At 43.0% G+C, this 20778-nt stretch overlaps 1 protein-coding gene across 4 annotated transcripts in view; it reads right to left on the bottom strand.

Annotated features, from left to right (window-relative positions):
- GRB10 (growth factor receptor-bound protein 10) overlaps positions 1 to 20778 on the bottom strand; it is a 189863-nt gene that overhangs the window by 98767 nt on the left and 70318 nt on the right. For 2 of the 4 annotated variants that reach the window (XM_011947528.1, XM_011947530.1), the window contains one exon: positions 10844 to 10931. In XM_011947528.1, the coding sequence (XP_011802918.1) occupies positions 10844 to 10931 (88 nt within the window). Of the gene's footprint in view, positions 1 to 10843; positions 10932 to 12146; positions 12330 to 17985; positions 18064 to 20778 lie in introns of those variants that run through there. The other 2 variants (XM_011947529.1, XM_011947531.1) reach the window with 2 other exon arrangements.

The raw sequence follows: 20778 nt of genomic DNA, 5'->3' as shown, positions 1-20778 counted from the left end.
TTCTTTTCTAATTTTGGTCTTTTCCTCTTGACAGTCTCTCCACTGAGAAATTGATGCTTCTGAAACAGTCCATCCTCCCATCTTTTTTCTATACTTCCACTATTACTAGAAAGGAAAGCACTGCACCAAACACATTGCTACAAATTAAAGCTGCATGCCTATAACCAGTATTTCTAGCTTAAAGAAAACCAAGAGAAGAAACTAAAGTCAGAAAACAGCCGTAATGGGATGGAGAGGACCTCTGAACTCCAGAGCCTGAAAGACATTCCTCAAGTCAGGAGTCAAGTGCTTGTGTAGGATGTCTCCATCTGAGAGAATGAACTACATACACTTTCTGGGGCAATCAAGGAAGTGTATGACTCCAGCAATCAAGGAAAATGTTTTGATTCCAGCTCAGGAGTCTTCACTATGACAATCACACACACAGCCCTGTTCTCCAGACGGAACAAAGGCACGATGAATGTGTGTGCTTTGCAGGCATGGGACTGGGGCGGCCGAGGTACACATGGAGCAGAGAAGACAGAGACAGAAGGCACAGAAGCTGGAAGAGCACAGCTTCCACTTTCAGGCAGGACCATAGCCTGCCCTGCCCACAAGACTAAAGCAGCTATACCACCAAGGTGAAAGGGAGACCCAAGCAGTTGCAGTCCGCAAAGAAGAAAAGCCAACCAGAGCAACAAAGTGCGTCTGGCCAAGTAGAAGACAAAAAAAGCTGGGCAGACACTGCAAGGCTTCTGTTCTGGAGAATGGAGGGAAGTGGGTGCGTGGGACCACTTCGTCTGTGGTCAGAAACTCTGCAATCCTGGTCGGGCGCGGTGGCTCATGCCTATAATCCCAGCACGGACAGATCACCTGAAGTAAGGAGTTCGAAACCAGCCTGGCCAACATGGTGAAACCCCGTTTCCACTAAAAATACAAACATTAGCCAGGTGTGGTGGCGCATGTCTGTAATCTCAGCTACTTGGGAGGCTGAAGCACAAGAACTGCTTGAACCAGGGAGATGGAGGTTGCAGTGATCCAAGATAGCGCCACTGCACTCCAGCCTGGGCGACAGAGCGAGACTCTGTCTTGAAAACAAACAAACAAACAAAACAAACAACACCAAAAAACAGAAACTCTGCAACCCAGCACGAGGCCACTAACTGATAACAATACAAGAGTAGGGGGCTAGGGGTAATTTGTGACAGGGTATTTGAGGGAACTAAGGACATGCTAAAAATGAGTTTTGGGCTCTCTGCCAAACTTTCATAGAGTGGATCTCTCAATAGAGTGGATGACCTTGAACGACTCTGGCCATTAACTTAAATTCTCAGATCCTGTCTCCATCCAAACTAGGCTAGGTGAGATCTCACAGGATGAAGAATCTGTGGTGCGTGCAGCCACCCATCCCTCCCCTACTCACAGGCTGGCACTGATTACTGAAGCCTGTCTTCCTGGGGATGAGATCTCACACTCCCCCAAGCACTGAACTCAGGGGTCTCAGAGTACCTGTTAGTAGGAAAATTCTGCAGTTTGGTGAGTACACTGTAATGGAACAATCATTCATTTCAAATGTTTAATTTATATTATGTTTTTCCATTGTAAGAATAATCATATTATAGGCACATTGAGAAACTGCAAATAAGCCAAAAACAAAAACACATTCCTCACCCCAAGAGGAATGCCATGATAGCAGGTAGACTGTCAATCTCTAAAAACTTGACAATGCATGTCTTCCTTCCCTCTCTCAGCTCCTAACCTCTCTGCTATAGGGAAGCCCCTGAGATCCTGAGAGCTTTAGGTTCTCTCCCTCCCTGTGCCTGGGACACACCTCTGCATCCTCCCAGGGTCCCACACCACCTGCTCAGACCATGACTTCTCCCCACTGCCCACACACTGACTCATTCTCAAAGGTCTGCAAATATTCTTGGGAAATAAATCAAGAAAAATACTCAGAGTGAAATAAGTCAACTTCCTCAAATTTCAAACTCATCATCTATTCATTTTCAAACTAGTGGTGCCACAAATTGCTCCAGGCTGATGTATCAACATCAAAATCACACGTTACTGATAAACAAAACACCCTACCTCTTGACAACTGCAAAACCTTTGAGGCAGGCATTATCCTGGATCAGTAAGTTTTCTAGGGAGTGAGAATAACACACCTTCCAGCAAGAGGACCTATTTTCATTTTCCCTCTTGTACATATCGTACGTCATCTTCTTGGCTGCCTTCTTTCTTAAGCAGGGGGTAAAGAATATAATGCAACCTTTACTTAGTGACTTCAGTCCTCTCTCTGAGCATGATTGATGTCCACTGGGCTAATGAGGTATAATGCTATTTGCTCCTAGGTAAATGGACTTACCCTGCTGGACTCTTTGAGTTCTAATGGCTCCTTTTGCTGGCCTCTTCTCTTCCAACACTATACCGCTGCCAAAATCTCCTCTTACTGAGGTGAACTTACAGGAATTTCTAGGGGCTTTTATTACTTCCTGTCTGCTATAGGTTTAGATAATAAACATTCAAAGTTCTGTCGCTGTATTTTTAAATAAAGCAATTAATAATAACATTTTTATTTTCATTGTGCAATATTGTTACGTTTGTTCAAAATTTTAAAATGCACAATATTACAAGGTGAATAGAAATCACCCATAAACCCACCACCCAAATTAAACATCATTATATAAAACATATAGTGTGCTCTTATTTCCTCTTTCTACAAAACTGGTATTTTTCTACAAAACTGGTATTTTCTACATACAGTATTGTAACCTGTTTCCCTGAAAATCTGAGCATTTCCTCAAGTTACTAGATATTTAAAATATTTTAAGACAGAATAATAGTCTATCATCAGTGTATGTAATGTTTATCTGATCAGTCTTGTCTTTCGTTATTTCCTTTATTCTAGGGGAATATGCTAACTGATTGAACTGAAATGGATATACATGCACACACATGCACACGTCACTGCAATAAATTCCTGGAATTGATGAACTTAAATGTATGACCTTTGCAAGGCTTTTGTTAGACAGTAGCAAACCGCCTTCCAGAATTACACCCACTTCTTTGCACTCTCCAGCAAGAGCTACTTCTTACAGAGGGCACACTATGGAAGACATGATATCCTGTGCTTTACAGACGTACCTTTCCAGTTCTCACAACAACTTCATAAACAAGGCACTGTTATCCCATGTTATAGACAAGGAAACTGAGGCTCAGTACACAAGAGAGCAGAGTTTCAAATGAAACCAGCGTTCACTGGCAGCTTCTCAGGCTGTTACTGCTGCACCACAGGGCCCACTAAGCTCATGAGCCTTTGGGAGCTCTCTACAACTCTATCTACTTTTGTACACAGACTTCAACATCTCTTTTTCAACCCTTTAGGCATCTTTACTCAATTGTGTTCCTGGTGAGAGGCATGGCCAGGAATCTCAGCTTGGGTTATGAGCAGTAACAACAATCAGACAAAATTTGCCTAAAACCGAGAGGCCAAGCTTCTAAAAATAAAACTTCACATCTCAAAAATATTGTTGAGGAAAAAATTAAATATAGCATTACCCTAAAATCCAGCAATTTCACTTCAAGATATATACCCCAAGGATTTGAAAGCAGGAACTCAGACCCTTGTATGTCAATGTTCATAGCAGCACTATTCCCAGTAGCCACAAGGTGGAGGCAACCCAAGTGTCCCACCCTCAATAGATGAGGTCCATCCACACAATAAAACGTGGTCCATCCACACGATAAAACATGGTCCATCCACACAATGGAATATTATTCGGCCTTAAAAAGGAAGGAAATTCTGGCACAGGCTACAACATGGATGAACTTTGAAGACATTATGCTGAGTGAAAGAAGCCAGTCACAAAAAGGACAAATCGTGTATGGTCCCACTTACATGAGGTACTAAGAACAGGCGAATCAAGTGGCAGGAAGTAGATTAGAGGTTACCAGGGACTGGGGAGAATTACTGCTTAATGGGTACAGAGTTTCTGTTTGGGGTGATAAAAGAGTTTTGGAAATAGATAAATGGTGATGGTTGCACAACACTGTTCACATGACCAATGCCACTTAATGTACACTTATACAAATGACTAAAATGGTTAATTTTGTTTTATATATTTTTAATGAAGGTTTTTTCAAAATCGTCAAAAGTAATTCCAGCTGTTGCAAAACCACCCGCTTCAAAAGAAAGTGTATCCCTCCCTGCTGTGTGCTGCTAAGAAATGTGGGAAGCATTTTTAGTAACTGTCACACAAAAATAAGCTGCTTACATTAGTTAGGAACAAGGTAATAAAACAGGAGCAATAAATCCTCTTTGCCAGATAGCAGTAACAGGTCAAGGAAAGTCACAGCTAATCTTTTATTCTAAACATCAGGTTCCATGCAAGGATCCAGGCTACTCTGGATCAAACACACCATGTAAAGCCACGGCCTATGATGGCAGCATCTGACCACGCCTCGAAAATTAAGAACCACACTGTATGTTTGTTAAATTTGGTCATAGTTCCCAAAGCATCTCGTTAAAAAGAATCCCCAGAGTTGAACTTGGTGTCAGGCACAGAGATGGGAAGGCACTGACTCCTGTAGGCTGTGCTGTGGGTTGAACCACCGCCCCCCCACACCCCGGGTGGGAAGGAGCCTTTGTACCCAGTGCCAGGGAGCTGCAAGCCCCAGGTCCATTCCGCACAGACTCACAGGGCTGTGAACATGCCAAGAGGGAGGATGAACACTCTGCACTTGGACACACTTAAAAGAAGGATCTGTGCCTTTCTGTTCCATCTAACAGCCCTCAGAGCACAGGCTTCCTTGATTTCCAGCTCAGTTGGTTTCCATATTTTTCTTGTGAAATGAGTGTCCAGAATCAGACACAAACACATCATGCTTTCCTTTTTTGTAAACTGCCTGCTCATGTTCTTCGCCAGTTTTTCTATGTAATTGTTTCTCTTATTTATAGGATTTTTTTTACATAAATAGGATACTAATACTCTGCATGTTACATGCATTTTTGTATGTACAAGCAAGAAGTTACAAATTATTCTTCCAGGCTGAAGTGTGCCTTTCAGCATGTTAAATATCATCTGTTATGTCTACATATAAATTTGTAATGGTAATACACTCAAATTTACCATCTTCCCTTTATGGTGGTGCTAATTCTTATTCACAAAAGTCTTTCTTAGCCTGAGAGAATAAAGATTCTTACTTGCGCGGTGGCTCAAGCCTGTAATCCCAGCACTTTGGGAGGCCAAGATGGGCGGATCACGAGGTCAGGAGATCGAGACCATCCTGGCTAACACGGTGAAACCCCGTCTCTACTGAAAAATACACAAAACTAGCCGGGCGAGGTGGTGGGTGCCTGTAGTCCCAGCTACTTGGGAGGCTGAGGCAGGAGAATGGCGTAAACCCGGGAGGCAGAGCTTGCAGTGAGCTGAGATCCGGCCACTGCACTCTAGCCTGGGCAACAGAGCGAGACTCCATCTCAAAAAAAAAAAAAAGATTCTTACTATTCATTAATTCTTGTCATTCAAATAAATAAAAGGCATTTTGTTCCTTCACTTTTAATTATTTAATTGGCCTGAAACCAATTATTGTGTAGAATACACAGTAGGGTTCCATTCCTTGCCACCCCATGTGAACAGTCATGGTTCCTGTAATCTCTGTTTTGCCGCAACTTCACTGTGCTGTGTTAGTTTCCGTAAACGTGTGGGTCTCTTTATGGGATATCTATTCTGGTCCTTTGGTCTATTTTCTGCCCTTGAACTAATAACATTCTTTCTTAGTTGTGATACCGCGTAAGTGGGACTGCTATCTGACAGTGCAAACCACTCCTCCATATGCCTTGTTGTTTTTCAAATTTGTCTTCAATTTCTTGAGTTTTACTCTTTCTTATTAAAGTTAGGAAACATTTTTTCAAGTCATACGTGACAAAACTGTTAAGAATTTGGCTGCAACTGCATTAAACTTAAAGAAAAACTTGAGAAAATGTGACATCTGCACTATATTCTGTCTCCTGATCCATGATCATAGTATAGCTCTCCACTTACTCAGGTTGTTTTTATGCTCTGAAACATCCTATAATGGCTGGTAATCTTCCTGAATATATTCCTGGATAGCTTATAATGTTTGTTAATATTATAAGTGGGATTTCTTTTTATATTACATTTCCTAATTGCTTTTTCTTGGCATACAAGAGTACTATTACATTTTATATGTTGACCTCAAGTTATATCTGCTTAGAGAATTCTTGCTCATTTTAAAAGTGCTAACATATGTGTGTAAATTTTCTATTTGGATAATTATTTGCAAATAGACACACATTTCAGTCTTTTCTAATGTTTACATTTTTGTTCCTTCATTTGCTCCTTTTATTACACTAAGACCTCCAGTGACAGCAGGCACCCCTGTCTAATTCTAGATGTTCATGAACACGACTCTAACAGTTTTCCATTATGTATGATGCAAGGCTGTAGGTTTTTCATAAATAAACTTAAACAAGTTAAGGAGGTTTCTTTTCAGTACTGGTTGAGAACACACTTTGTTATTATTTGTTATGTATTATAATGAGTGGAGAGTTGTATTAAATACTTTTCTGCCAGGTGAAATGATTATTCTTTTCCCTTTAATTCTGACATGTTCAGTGTGTTCACTGTTTTATGATAGTAAACCACCCCTGCACTATTATAATAAAACCAACTTGGTCATAACATTTGTTTCATTTACATTTCACTTAAGATAAGGTACTAAATTTGGTTCATTAGTGCTTTACTCAGACTTTTTGTTTTATGTTAAAATGTAAAATGGTATTATAAATTTGATTTCTTGTACTGTTTCAAAGATACACAAACACGATATGAATGGGAGAGCTCTTGTCCTCTGTGTAAGCTGTTGTCCTCTGTGTTTAAGAGTGTACAAACTTAAATGAGGTCAGGAGATCGAGACCATCCTGGCTAACACAGCGAAACCCTGTCTCTACTAAAAAATACAAAAAAAAAATTAGCCAGGCGTGGTGGCGGGCACCTGTCGTCCCAGCTATTTGGGAGGTTGAGGCAGGAGAATGGCATAAACTCAGGTGGCAGAGCTTGCAGTGAGCCGAGACTGCGCCACTGCACTCCAGCCTGGGTGACAGAGTAAGATTCCATCTCAAAAAAAAAAAAAAAAAGAAAAAAAAAAGAAAAATTGTTTGTTTCTTGAAAGTTTAATATCGCTCATCTGCAAACCACTTGAGTATTTTTGAAGATACAGTATTGATTACCATTTCTTCCAGAGCTGTTTCTCGATTACGATTTTGTATTTCTTCAAGAATCCATTTTGTTTTTACATTTTTGCAATAAATCATCTATTTCTCCCAGATTCCTATTTTTTTGTTCACAGTTTTCTTGACGTTGTTTTTAAAACTTGCTAAAGTGCTCTTAACATGATTTTCTTGGGCACCTTTTGCCCTCCTGCGTGTCTGTGCTAGAGGTTTGCTGTTATGGTCGTTTTTAGAAAAGACTGGTGTTTGATTTTGTTCCTATTGGTAATCTCTTTATTTCAACAATTTCTGACTTTAATTTTTATGATTAATTCCTTCTACATTCCTTAGACTTACTCTATTTCATTTCTGTAATTTCAATTTTCGTTTTTTTGAAGCTTAGAAATGTAGCCTTACCACCTTTGCAGCACTGTAGGACTTTCCACCTGTACTATGTTCACTTTCATTAGGTTCTAAATGATTGATATTTCCATTGCAATTTCCTGTCTAACTCACAAGTAAAATAAGAGTGGGTGTGTTTTAAAGTTTCCTCATGCATGTTTATGTGATTTGTTTTCAACTTTTTATGTTGACGTCTGATTTATTCACACTGGGTCAAAGAACAAGCCTTGCATGAAATAGATTGCTTAAAATTTAGTGCAACTTTCTATATACAGTCAACTTTTCAAAAAGTTACACAGGTTTTAGAAAAGAATCAAGAGTCTCTGTCTGTTGGGTAGAGGGAGGTATGTGTGTCTATTAATTTGAGCTTGTTAACACTACCACGAATTGATTTGGAATTACTCCTACTATCTTATTTTGTATTTTGTTTAATATCTTTTTTCTCTTCACATCTTGTTTTTTCTTCTGTTTTCTACTTGATGTTGTTTGATTATTGTTGTTGTTTCTCATATATATTCCCTTATATCTTTTTCTGCTAGGTTGGGAACTATAGATTATATGCACATTCTTTTAGTAATTACAGTCAATACTTTAGATGTACCTAATATTTTTAAATACACAATTAAGCATTCATCACATATTATTTTCCCATATGTGCCATGTTTCCCTAGTATCCACATTCCTTCTTCCTCAAGAAGTACTTTTAATCATTCTTCTAGGCCAGGCACTGCAACTCACACATGTAAACCAAGTACTTCCAGTGGTCGACATGGGAGGATAGCTTGAGGGGTTCGAGACAAGCCTGGGAAGCATAGCAATGACCCATCTCTACAAAAAATTTTAAAACTAGCTGGGAGTGGTGGCGCACACCTGTAGTCCCAGGTACTCAGGAGGCTGAGGCTGGAGGATCACTTGAGTCCAAGGCTGCAGTGAGCTATGAGCTATACTCCAGCCTGGGTGAGAGAGCAAAATCTGGTCTCTTAAAAAATAAAAATAAAATAATAATCATTCTTTTAGTGAAGATTGCCAGTGACACATTTTTTTCTCAATCTTTGCCTGAGAAAGCTTTATTTGGCCTTCCCTAGTCAGGAATATGTTGGCATAACATTCTAGATGGATGTTTATCTTTCCCTCTGCACTTGGGAGTACACTGCATTGTCTTCAGGCATTGCCCAGGGTGCCCAGGTCTCGCCTCATTTCCTCTTGTTGTGTTTCATAGTTTCTTGCCTTGTCCTACAGACATGATTCTTTCATGCATCTGTCTGAGCATTATAAACACAGATTTCAAAGCCTTGGTCACACGTTTTTTGGTTGCATATGAGCTAAATTGGTAATCTCTTGGTTTTGTTAGCTATATTGTATTTCTTAGGATGGGATGGCTTCATGTGCTTTTGGAATGGTGGTTTGCAGACTCGCTTTAGGTGGGTTGTTTTCTCTTTTCCTGCCTCCCCCTCCCCACTGAGTGGTCAAGTCGGGACAGACTGGAGCTGCTGCCTCATGGAAGACTGCGAAGGTCGCAGTCTGCGTCACTGCACTGGAAGGCTGCTTGGGTTAGCTCTGGCTGCAAGGTTGCATCCACTCTGCCTGGCTGCCTGGCCATGAGTCCACATGCACTACAATCCGTCCCAGGCAACAGCCCTTTTCCAGCATCTTTGGAAAACAGGGGAGCCCCACCACAGCTCTCGGCTGGATATGGTGGGCCTGGCTCTGGCCCTGCTTCCCCAGTCACTGCCAGAGAAGGGAAAGCGCAGCCCTTTGTATTCCCTGGGACCCGGGCCAGCAGCACCCATGCTGCTTTGGGAGCCACAGCCCTGAGGGGACAGAGCTATTCAATGATCTGTGGACATGCTTGGGTCTGAGCAAGGCTGAGTTCTTTCTGCTTTCCCATTTTACATGCTATGTGTATGTAAAATGATGGAGAGGTGGCCAATGTTAACGGTGTGCTTAAAGGTATCAACCCTCTGAGTCGCTGAGCAGAGGTGGGGTTCAATATAGTGACGTGTTCATCCACTCCTTTAAGCCCTGTTTCAGGTGTGGGGATACATCCAAGACTCAGCTTCAACTGCGTACTGTGTAACTCCACATCAGGGAAGAGAACCAGCTCTCTTCTACATGGAATGTGCTCCACGTTCTGTGCTGCAAATAAATGTCCCTTAATTGAACTACTTTGATATCTGTAGAATATTTGAGTGTACAATTTAAAGACAAAGGATAAAAGGTAAGCCTTAAAAAATTATTTCAGTGTAATTTTTTCTGGTTTCCTAATTAAAGTATTGACCTAAGTTTTTATATGAGCATTAACACTAAGGCTTAAATTATTTCCATTTAAGTGAGATCATTTGTGAGCATACAATGTAACGTTAAAATTTTCTTAAGCTTTGAAGTCAATACTAACAAATTGGTACCCTTTCCCCGCATCATGTCATTTCAGAGTTTTCTAAAAGAGGATCCTAAAATTATGCTTGCCACGGAAAACCTTGACAGCTTTTATGAATCTTCTAACAACTGAGAAAACATTACTTTGACTTCATGGTCAGATCCCAGCTTTTATTTTTATAGTCAACCTTTCTCATTAAGTAATTTAAGAAAATCTAAATATTCACATCCCCACACCAGCTCGAGGACCTGTGATTTACTGTACCTAAACTCTCCAATAAGCCAAGCAATGTGCCACGTGCACGTTTCGTTTAATCTCATCCTCAGGCTCCTCATCCTACAGCAAAGCTTCCATTTATTAGATCTAATTTCCTAAGTAGTCTAATTTCCTAAAGGTAGTTCCCTTTCCTTCCCTTCCCACAATGACCTCATTGGAAATTACATATTAATAGAAGAAACAAAAAGAATCAGAGAAAGGTAGAGAAAGACCAAGAGTACATACACCCAAAACCATCTTAATTGGAAATATAAAAATGCCAAAATCAAGAGGATTCACCTTGGAGTACCCTTCGATAGGCGACATTAAGTCACCTTTGGGCTGAAACCTAGATAACTCGTATGAAACTGATCTTGAAGTTTTGCTCACTGAAGTTTGCTAACTGAAAGGAAACACATGAAGATATCAGAACCAAGGATCTTTCTCTATTTTGGAATTCATTGTCCTTAATGAGAAAAGAAGAACCAATGTTAGAATCGTAATCTATTAGTGTGAAGAGCAACGTTTTAGAATATCAGGTCCTGGCACTGCTGCAAAGCTAGAACTGGGAGTGCTCCTGTGTTTTGCTCATTCCTCACCCTGGTGATTCGCGAGTCGGTCAGACTGTGCGGGGAGTCCTGGTCCTGCCGGGTCTTGTTGACTGCGAGGTGTCTGCTCCACCTTGTCCTAAAAAAAAAGGACCACAGCAGAAAGGTCGTGAGTTCACAAGAAGCATCCCACACTTTTCAACATCCAGCTTTCCCAGAATTTCCTTTCTTCCTTTCCACTTACTTACTTTTTCCTTTTTCAATGACAGTTGTTGAAAATAGACTGCATAAGGGAAGCTAATCGTGAAAAGGTGCAAGCTGTTCGCCAAGGGAGTTAAAAGTTACTCCTGTGTTTGGGCTTAAATAGCTTTCCCTGAATAGCAATTCAAAGAGAATTATTGCCAACTGCTCCATTTAGGCAGTGAATACAAATAATTAACATTCCACGGAACACATGCATTTCTGTAAAAACTACAGGTAATCAAGTGCTGGGCATTCTGTCACCTGGGACAGAAACATCTAAAGAGTGTTTTATAAATGGTTTCCTCCACAAAATGTTAAGGAGCTCGGTGGCATCTTTTTAGACATTAGTGTGAGAACAACACTTTTAGGCAAAACGTAAAACAGCAATATTATGATCCTAAGCCCACAATTCTACAAACACACCTGCATGGGACCAGAAGCCAATGACAGATACATTCAAATGTGGGGAAAGAAATATTATCGGTGACTAACTTGGGGTGGAGAGATGTCCGTTTTCTCTTATAGATTTATAAAATCTTTGAAATCTTTATGATGCATATGTACTACTATTGTAATTAGAAAGGTCTGAACTGTGCCAAAAGTATAAGATGTGCACCAAAACTACTATCAATATTAGTACATTGTCACAAATATCATAGTTGACTTCAGCAAATTCCCTCCTATTCATGCAAAAGAGACTTTCCAGATTGAAAACTGAAGCATGTGAAACATCCAGCATGCAAGGTGCTGGCGACAGCCAACATGCACACACAGCTCCCTCTGCCAAGCGGGGCTCCTGCCACAGAGGCAGCCACTGAGGCATGGGAAGGTGAGTTACCCTCACAACCCTCATCACCCAGTGGGTCCCGGCTGCTCTGGGTCTTGAGTTACAGAGTCCACACTCCTTCCCACCACTCTACAGTGCCCAAACTGCCCAAGAAACTCAAAAGGCACGTTGATTTCAACAAGGTGACCAAGCAGCAGGTCTTGGGAATGTGACTCTTAATTTCTGCCTGAATGTTTCCCAGCAAGCGGCTTCTCTGCCCAGAGCCCTCCTTGCTCACGCATGAAATGGGATGGATGCTCACTTCTCTGCTGCGTGCACACTGACCTGGGAGTAAACAGGTTTAGGTCTGGTCAACGCTGTGTTCACGGACCACTCACAATGGGGGGAGGCAGAGGGCAGCCCAGGGGACAGACTCCAGCAGGGTCAGCTCACCCACATTTACCATTTAGAAGGAGGATGCTTGTTCCCTGGGAGGCAAAGTCGCGTTCACGCCTTCCTCCAGAATATCTGGAGAAAACAAAATAAAACGAACAAAGCCCTAAGGGAGACATTTTCACCAGCTTCTCTCTTTTTCCCCTTTCAAAAGAAACAGTTTTCATTTTTTAATCACAGATGTAAAACTTACTAAGTATAAAAATTTGTATTTTTGTATGCTAAAAAATGAACAAAAAATTAAAACGGAACCTCTCTTTTTATCAGAATAACAAAATCAAAAATTACCATGTGCATCTATGCAATGTTTGGAATATTTGTAGAGAACATGTATACGCTATGAGTCACATGGGGATTACGAATGATCCTGATAAACACTGAATCATAATTATCTTCCACATATTGTGTTTTAATATCATTTTTGAAATTTTTCAGGCCAAAAATCATCATCTTCATCGGCACTGTAGTGTACTCCACCAAGTAGATGTGTAGTGTAATTCATTTCACCAATATCCCACTGATGAACATACAGGTTGTTGGAAATGTAAGCTTTTGACTAAGAAAGAGGGGACGGGCTGTTTGGAGCACACAGTGTCTGGGAGGAAACGGCAAGGTCCACAAGAACCCCCACAAGAGGCACTGAGGAGGGAGCTGGGCTCCCCTGGCTATCCGAGAGAGTGGTACCTCCCAGCTCAGCCCCTCAAGTTCAGCCATCTCCCATCTAGTTTCTGCAATTCCATGGCCAACATTTCCCACCCAGTCTGCTCTTTAGCATCTGAGAGAAATATTTTTCCTCTTTTCTGCATTTTACAACAATCCATGCAAAGAAAATTTTTATATAAATATCTAACCTAGAGTAGATATAAAATTAGCCTAAATCCTACAACAGTGGGATAACAGCATTCCCGTGGTCTTTGCACCTTTGTTGTACATAACTAGACTCGGTTGAAATCAGATTGTGTAAATAATTATGTGCTTTCCTGTCCCTGTCTTCAACTATTTTAAAACTTTGGTAAATATCATTTTTTTTCATATTCTAAACTACTCTAGTAGACACTCTGCAGTTGTTTTCAACTTTCAGACAGCATAAATAATGATCAAATAAACACCTTCGAGCACAAAACTTTGTCCACATTTCTGATTATTTGCTTAGGATCCCTAGAAGTAGAAGGACTAGGCCAGAGGCCACGTGCACTTTTTTAAGATTCTAGATACACACAGTCAAACTCTTCTTCACACACTCACCCTTCCACCCGGAGGGAAGGCAACTGCCTGTTTCATAACACCCAAGCCAGCCAGTGACTGTTTATTTTTCTGGAATTTTTTTCTGGCTAATTCCAGAGGTAAGCAGCGGCCCCACCCTGTGGTTTTAATATGCAGGTCTATAATGCTGAGGTTGAATATTTTTCATAAGCGAATTAGACTTTTGTATTTCTTCTTTTGGGCTATCCTTTAGCAGGTCAGCTAGACTAGATCCTGAGGGCACAAGGGGTTCCCAGTAAAAAATGTCCATGAATGAATCACAAACCCGACACTCATCAGCTAAGGGCTTGGGGTCAGTTACCTGCATTCTCTGAGTCAATCCGCTCATCTGTTTATGATGGAAAACATCAAGCCAGGCTGAGCCCTGGGTGAGCGCCCATCCCTGCTGGCCCGCAGGCCTCCCAGCCCACTGTCACTGAACACAGACTTGCTTCCACTTCTCCCATGACGAGCTTTTTACACAGTAGGCAAGTAAGTTCATTCACATTTGTAGCAAATGTTTTTCCCACTTTGCTTGTCTTTAAATTTAATTATTTAAATTTAATTAAATTTAATTTAAAAATTTAATTGTACTTTTGATTCTTAAAAGTATAATTCAATGTAGTTAAGTTTACTGACTTTATCTTTTCGGCTCATCATTTAACCTTGAAAATCATTTTCAGCCTCTATCAAGAAAACTGAAAAACCTGCATTTGTGTTTTACTCTGATTTCTCTTCTAACTTGATGTATTATTCTTTCCTCTTTCTGACATTTATTTTGGGGGATAGTAAAAGGGGAGAAAATACAATGACTCCTTCCCCTCAAAAGTGGCTGTCCAGTTCTACCAGGCCCCCTTAGCACCCAAGCCTTCCTTTTGTCTGATTAGGGAGGTCACCCTGCTCACATGTTATAACCTTACACACATCCAAGTGTTTCTCAGTCACCTCCTCGCCAGTTCCACAGAGCTGCCTGCTCCCGGGCCGGCAATCCCACATTTTCCACTCTCACAGCCTGCCAACGTGTTTTCTCATCAGCAGAACATTTCCTCTCTTGCTCCTTTTATATGAATTCCTTAGTCATTTTCTTCCATGCAAACATCAAAATACTTCCAAAGTTTGCTTAAATTATTAAAACATCTCTTCTGAAATATTTACTGCTATGTATGTGAATAACTACTACACACTGCTAATACGAATGTTGCTATTGGGTTGATCCCACAAAGACTGACAGACTATATCCAGAAGATATGCTACCCCACCTATTTCAAAGGATGGGTGGGACTAGCCTCCAGATCACCCAGGGCCTGCACAGCCCTGCTCCAGGCCTGTCCTGCAAGGAGCAAGGCCCTGCAGGTTAACAAGCCCGTTGGGTATTTCCTGTGCACTGTGAGGTGCGAGGCTCATTCCTCCGTCAGATGACTGCTCTGCCCGAGACCTCCTCTTTTAAGTGCCAACTGAGACATCTACTTAGAAGACAAGTAACTTGCAAACCTAATTTAAGGCAACCTTGTCTAAATAGTGTCACCAGATGTAGCAAATACAAATACAGGATGTCCAATTAAATTTGAATTTCAGATTAATAATTAATACTTTTTTGGTATAAGTATGTCACAATATTTCATGAGACTTACCCTTAAAATTTATTTGTAGCTTATCTGTAATTTAACTGGGGATACTATATTTTATCTTGCAACTCTATGCTTCAAGCACTGTTAAAAATCTGACAGGCCTGAATGACAAATTATGGCAGTAAGAGCAAAATTTCAACAAGTGGCTCATTTGTTTATGAAATTCCAAGGTCAAAAAAGAAATGTACCTTCTTTAATTCAACAGATAGACACTTCAGACATGAAGTCTATTCTCTTGAGAAGCCAAGAAAGATTTCATAGTATGACAAATGACAGTGATTGTAAAATAAAGCCAAAACACAAAAGGCAGCAGGTAAAAAGTTAGCCACCATGGCACTAAAAAGATCATCCTGGCAGAGCTGGAAGGTCAGGGGCAAATGTCTACCCACCATTCAGAGGCAAACAGTGGCACTTTGCCAGGTGCAAGGCAATGAACACAGGGACAAGAATAAAAGGTTTATCATTGTGTTAGCTTGGTTTCCTCTCCAGGTTAGTTTTTGTTTGTCTGTGTGTCTGTTTCCCAGCCTAGCCCACTGGGGGAAGGACTGGGAAGGGAATGGGGGAGGCCCTGTGAGTTCGCTTTTTTTAATTATTTTGAGACAGAGTCTCGCTCTGTCACCAGACTGGAGTGCAGTGGCGTGATCTCGGCTCACCGCAATCTCCGCCTCCCGGGTTCAAGTGATTCCCCTGCCTCAGCCTCCCGAGTAGCTGGGATTACAGGTGCGCACCACCATGCCCGGCTAATTTTATGTATTTTAGTCGAGATGGGGTTTCACCATGTTGGCCAGGATGGTCTCGATCTCCTGACTTTGTGATCCACCCGCCTTGGCCTCCCGAAGTGCTGGGATTACAGGCGTGAGCCACGGCGCCCGGCTGTGAGTCTGCTTTTTACTCAGAGCCCTTAATCACTATGCTCTCTACCTCTAGGGGAAGGTGGAAGGATGGGAGAGGGCAGCCAAGCTCCTTAATTAAAGTCCCACAGGTCACTTCACTAATGCTGAACTTTCCCAAATCCACATGCTTTAGAAAAACTTGCCAAAGTCAGAATAAGCCCGTAGAGCAGATTAGGGCAGAAACACCACCTTCATAAAGATGAAAACGAGAAGCCCTCCCTCTCCTGGGGTGACCTAGTCCCAGGCCCTTTGCTGAGCCATCTCCTGTAACAGAGCCCTCCAGTGGGTGAGGAGAATGGTTTCTGTCTGCTCCTCTGTCCTGTGCCGGGCATGAGTCTGCCTCAGCTACATCGACCAATAGCTGGTGTGCTGGCCCCCAGTGGTGGGCAGCCGATGGAGCCAGGCCAGGCAGGAACACAGCCCGGGAGGCCAGCTGGGCCGTTCCTTCCGTAAGCCACGCTCTAGGGGTTGCACAAATGCCCCCCGGCCTCACTCCCTCAAGCTCCTTGCTGGCCCCAGGCTGGGAACCACAACTCAGCTGCTTTCTCCAGATCCCTCCATTAAACTCTTTTTTTTTCCTTTTGCTCCCCACCCCCAACCCACGCCCTCCAGAGGGTGCCCACTGCAGACTGCCAACACCCTGGCTAACAGAGGCAGGTGGCTTTACTTCCCTCACTCTGCAGATGAAGGGCCAGAGGTTTCAAAGAGTACACATAAAAAGTGGCTCATAATCCAGTCTGTCACTGATGGACATTTAGGTTGATTCATATAGCCAAAAAAAAAAAAAAAAAAGTGACTCATGGGAGGAAGAAAATGGTGAGCTTGCTGCGAACTCTGTGGGCATGCCTATTAGGGTACCAGGTGGCCTGGTGTGGCTGGTCCTCACCTGGGAGAACACGGTAGAAATGCAGGCTCCCAGGGCCCAGCCAGACCTCAGTCAGGCCCGCAGAAGGGAACCCGGGTGTCTATGTGTGAACTGCCCTTCCTAATGTAACGTGGCACATACCTCCATGGCACTCTAGGAGCCACCAACCCAGCTGGTTTTCCTTGACTCCAAAGCGACTGCTGTGTGCCTCTCACAGCACTCAGCCCTGGATGCTCACTATGTAGAATGTTCTCTACCCCACCCACCATGCACACCCCATCAACTCATCCTCAAGGCTCGTCCTTTGGGCACTTTCTCTGACAACCCCAACGAAAAGTCTGCCTCCTCGTACCTTACCCTGAAGCCCTGCTTTAATTCCAAGCAGGAAGTAACAAGGGCCAATAGATTGGTGCCTACCCTCTCCCTAGAAACGGGCATCCTTGACTCATCCTCACAACCCCGGCACACAGCCCAGCCTCGCCTCAAGATCTGGGGCAGGGATGCCTCTGCCTCTCTGTGAGGATGGAGGGACAAGAATGTTCCACCACCCACCTTTCAAAGCCCAGGCTTCAGCAAAAAGCATCACGAGGTAGCCTGGGCACAAAACAGAGGAGAAGCAGCCCCTTCCACCAGTTACTGGCATTCCGTTTCAACTAGAGCATCAAACGCACTCTTGCCTCTCTCTGCTGGGTGCCAACTAAACACTACAAGATGCACAAGAGGAACCGGCCCCAGAGAACCAGGGGATGTTGCTCATTGGACGATTCAGGTAGTTTTCTTATCTAAAAAGCGGGAGCAACACACAGCTGGAGGGGCAGCGGGAAAACTGGATGAGAGGCGTGCCATCATCAGTGCAGCGGGCACTGCAGGTGACAAATGGAAGGACTGCACAGCAGGCGGGACACTGGCTCAGATCCCAGGCCCCATATGCTGGTTAGTCCTGGAACTCAGGGCAACTGCCTCACCTTTGGGGTATCTCCACACATTCCTGAGGCAGAATGGCCACTTCATAGGTCACTTCTGAGGTTCAAATTAAAATAACAAATAAAGGACTTGCCCAGCAACTAAAGGTACTGAGTGTTCGGTAGACAGCGGGCACTGACCTTACTACTGAACACAGGACTGGCAGCCTGCGTAGGAGGTCTCGCTCTCCCTCTCTCTACAGTGGGTATCACGTGGCTGTGTCCTCAGCTTGCCCTGTGCACAATATTTTCAGAACCCGGAGAACGGCACAGAAGGCACACTTAATAACTCCACTAAGGTAAACAAAGACCAACGCCACAGAGAACAGAATGACAGGGACTCGAAATGTCTTCCACCTGGGAGAATGCCCGATCAAAACCTACAGGTTTAACAGGGATCAACTTTAAACACTACAGGTATGCAAAAACAACCAACCAAATTAAAAAAAAAAAAAAAAAAAAGTAACGGATGAGAACTGCTCCTGAGGGTGCAATTAAAAGGGGATCTCCCAGCGCCCCCCCGCAACCCTCTCCTGCAGCTACCCTCAGATTTTTGGTGCAAAGGCAAAGGAGAAGACACAATCCTACATGACCAACCGTCCGGGTCTCAGAGCTCCCTGGGGCCTTCCTGCAGGCAGTTTCCCAAACCCCTCCTGCTCAGCCAGGGACATCAGCTGAGACAGGTGAGGCACATTGCTGGAGTCCACCCAAGGGTGTTGAGTCTGCAGATGAACATGTGAAATGCAACAGGGATGGGGTTTGTCATTTCACACAGGATGCACTTAAAGAAGGAAAATGTTTCAAACCACAAGCCCATTAAGCTATCACAGCCCGAGTGAAGACTGACTACCTGTGTTACCTGCATTTTGAAAATGGAGGCATCACCCAGCTCATTAGCTCCCTTCCAACGCCTGCTACCCTCTCTACCAACTGCACATATGCCTGTTCTAGAACTTTGAATACACACAAGCCGTCAGATACAGTGTAGTTACAGATTTCACAACTACCCTCCCTCAGCCACATAATCACACTTTTATTAAATATTAATGTAAAAATGGCAGGGTTTCTACTAATATTACAGTTCCTGGGTACCAGGTACAGTGCTAGACAGTTTACACACATTCCCACTTAAATCCTGTCTCTGATGGGTACTGTTGTTACCTCATCCCTACAGATGAGGACAAAGGAGGACAGCAGCTTGCCCAGCAAACCACATCTCATAACCGTGGGCGTGAGACCCACTGGGGCTGAATCAGAGAACATGTCCTTCACAACTGAGCCATGGGTAACTACATAATCTGTCACTCAGAGAATTCCTAATACATGCAGAAACTCTACAAGGCTGAAAAAGGCTGAAAAAAAATTCTTAAAACATTAGTGAACTTGGTAAAAGCTGCAGTATCAGCACTCCAACTCTGCCAGTTGCAAGGTGTGCAAAACTGGTCCCTCAAATGGAAATCACCCTCATAATAAATGAGCCGGAGCCATTTTTCTCACCCAAAATGACACTGCCTGTTTTGATATTACACTTCATGTCTATGCAAGAGGAAAGGGAGCAAGAGGTTTTTAAGCAGAGATTTCAGTCAAACTGATCTTTAAACCAAAACAAGAGCTGCTTCCAAAAGCCTGAGATGGGGAAAAGAAAACTCAGCAAGCCAGGTGTCTTGTATCAAGGAACAAGGGGGATGCTCTTTACTTACAATTGTATTCATATAGGCTGCTGAGCCCGACATGAAAATATCTGGATAAGCCCTGGTCAGGGTACAAAAAAACTTTTCTCCCACATGGTAAGAATGCCTGGCCTGGCAGTGAAAACGCCACCACATAAAAAATGATCACATTTTCACTAAAATCATACAGCCTAAAAAGACACACATCAGTGGCTTGTACTCCATATTCAGGCACTTATTTCCACAGAACTACCTCCAAGTGCAGCAATTCTTGAATTAAAAGCAAAAGTAGTGCATGAGCTGCCTCACTTTAACCACCCACTCTGCAGTGTTCAGCACAGAAACATCAATTCTGGTTATTCACAAGGGGAGGAGTCTATCAGTCATTTACATTTTAAAACAGCTCTATTGATATATAAATTACATAACATAAATTTCATCTGTTGGAAGTATACAAACCAATGAATGTTAGTATAATTAAGGATCTGTACAACCATTGCCACAATCTAATTTTAGAACATTTCCATCACCCTACAAAGAAAACTCCTGCCCAGAGCCTGTCAATCTTGACAAATGGTTTTCCCAAAATAAAATGCCTTTGCCAAGTCAGTTTTGTTCCTGTTTTTGGATCCGGTATTCCCACATCAATGAGGCATTTTGGCCGAAAGGGGGACAGCACTAGCTCTAGAATTTCTACAGAAGCGTAGCTACATGACCTTGGGGAAGACATTAAACCACCCTGTGTGATTATAACCTCCAAGGACTATTGAAGATTTAGTGTGATCAGGCATGGAAAGCACGGCTCAGTAAATCTCAGCTGCTATTTTTACTACTGCCACTACTGGCCCTGCTGCCACTGCCTCCTCCTCCTCCACCGTCACTACCTCCCCTCCAAACATTTGCACCAGCACTCTACCCCTTCCCACCACCTCCTTCCATCTCCATCACCTCCACTGCCACATCATCTCCTCCTCTACCTTCTCCACCTCCTGCACCACCACCTCCATCTCCTCTACCACCCCTACCATCATTTCACTACCAACTCCATCATCACCGCCAGCACTTCAACCATCTCCTCTACCATCTCCATCATCTCCTCTACCATCTCCACTATCACTTCCACCTCCTCCACCATCACCTCCACCTCCTCTGCTACCTCTATCACCTCCACCTCCTCCATCCTCACCTCCACCTCCTCCACCATCACTTCCACCATCTCCACCATCACCTCCACCTCCTCTGCTATCACATCACCTCTACCTCC

The sequence above is a fragment of the Colobus angolensis genome, unplaced genomic scaffold (assembly GCF_000951035.1).
Source record: "Colobus angolensis palliatus isolate OR3802 unplaced genomic scaffold, Cang.pa_1.0 Scaffold268, whole genome shotgun sequence".
Lineage (NCBI taxonomy): Eukaryota > Metazoa > Chordata > Mammalia > Primates > Cercopithecidae > Colobus > Colobus angolensis.
Note: the sequence above shows the minus strand (reverse complement) of the source record. Positions and strands in the feature narration are given on the sequence as shown.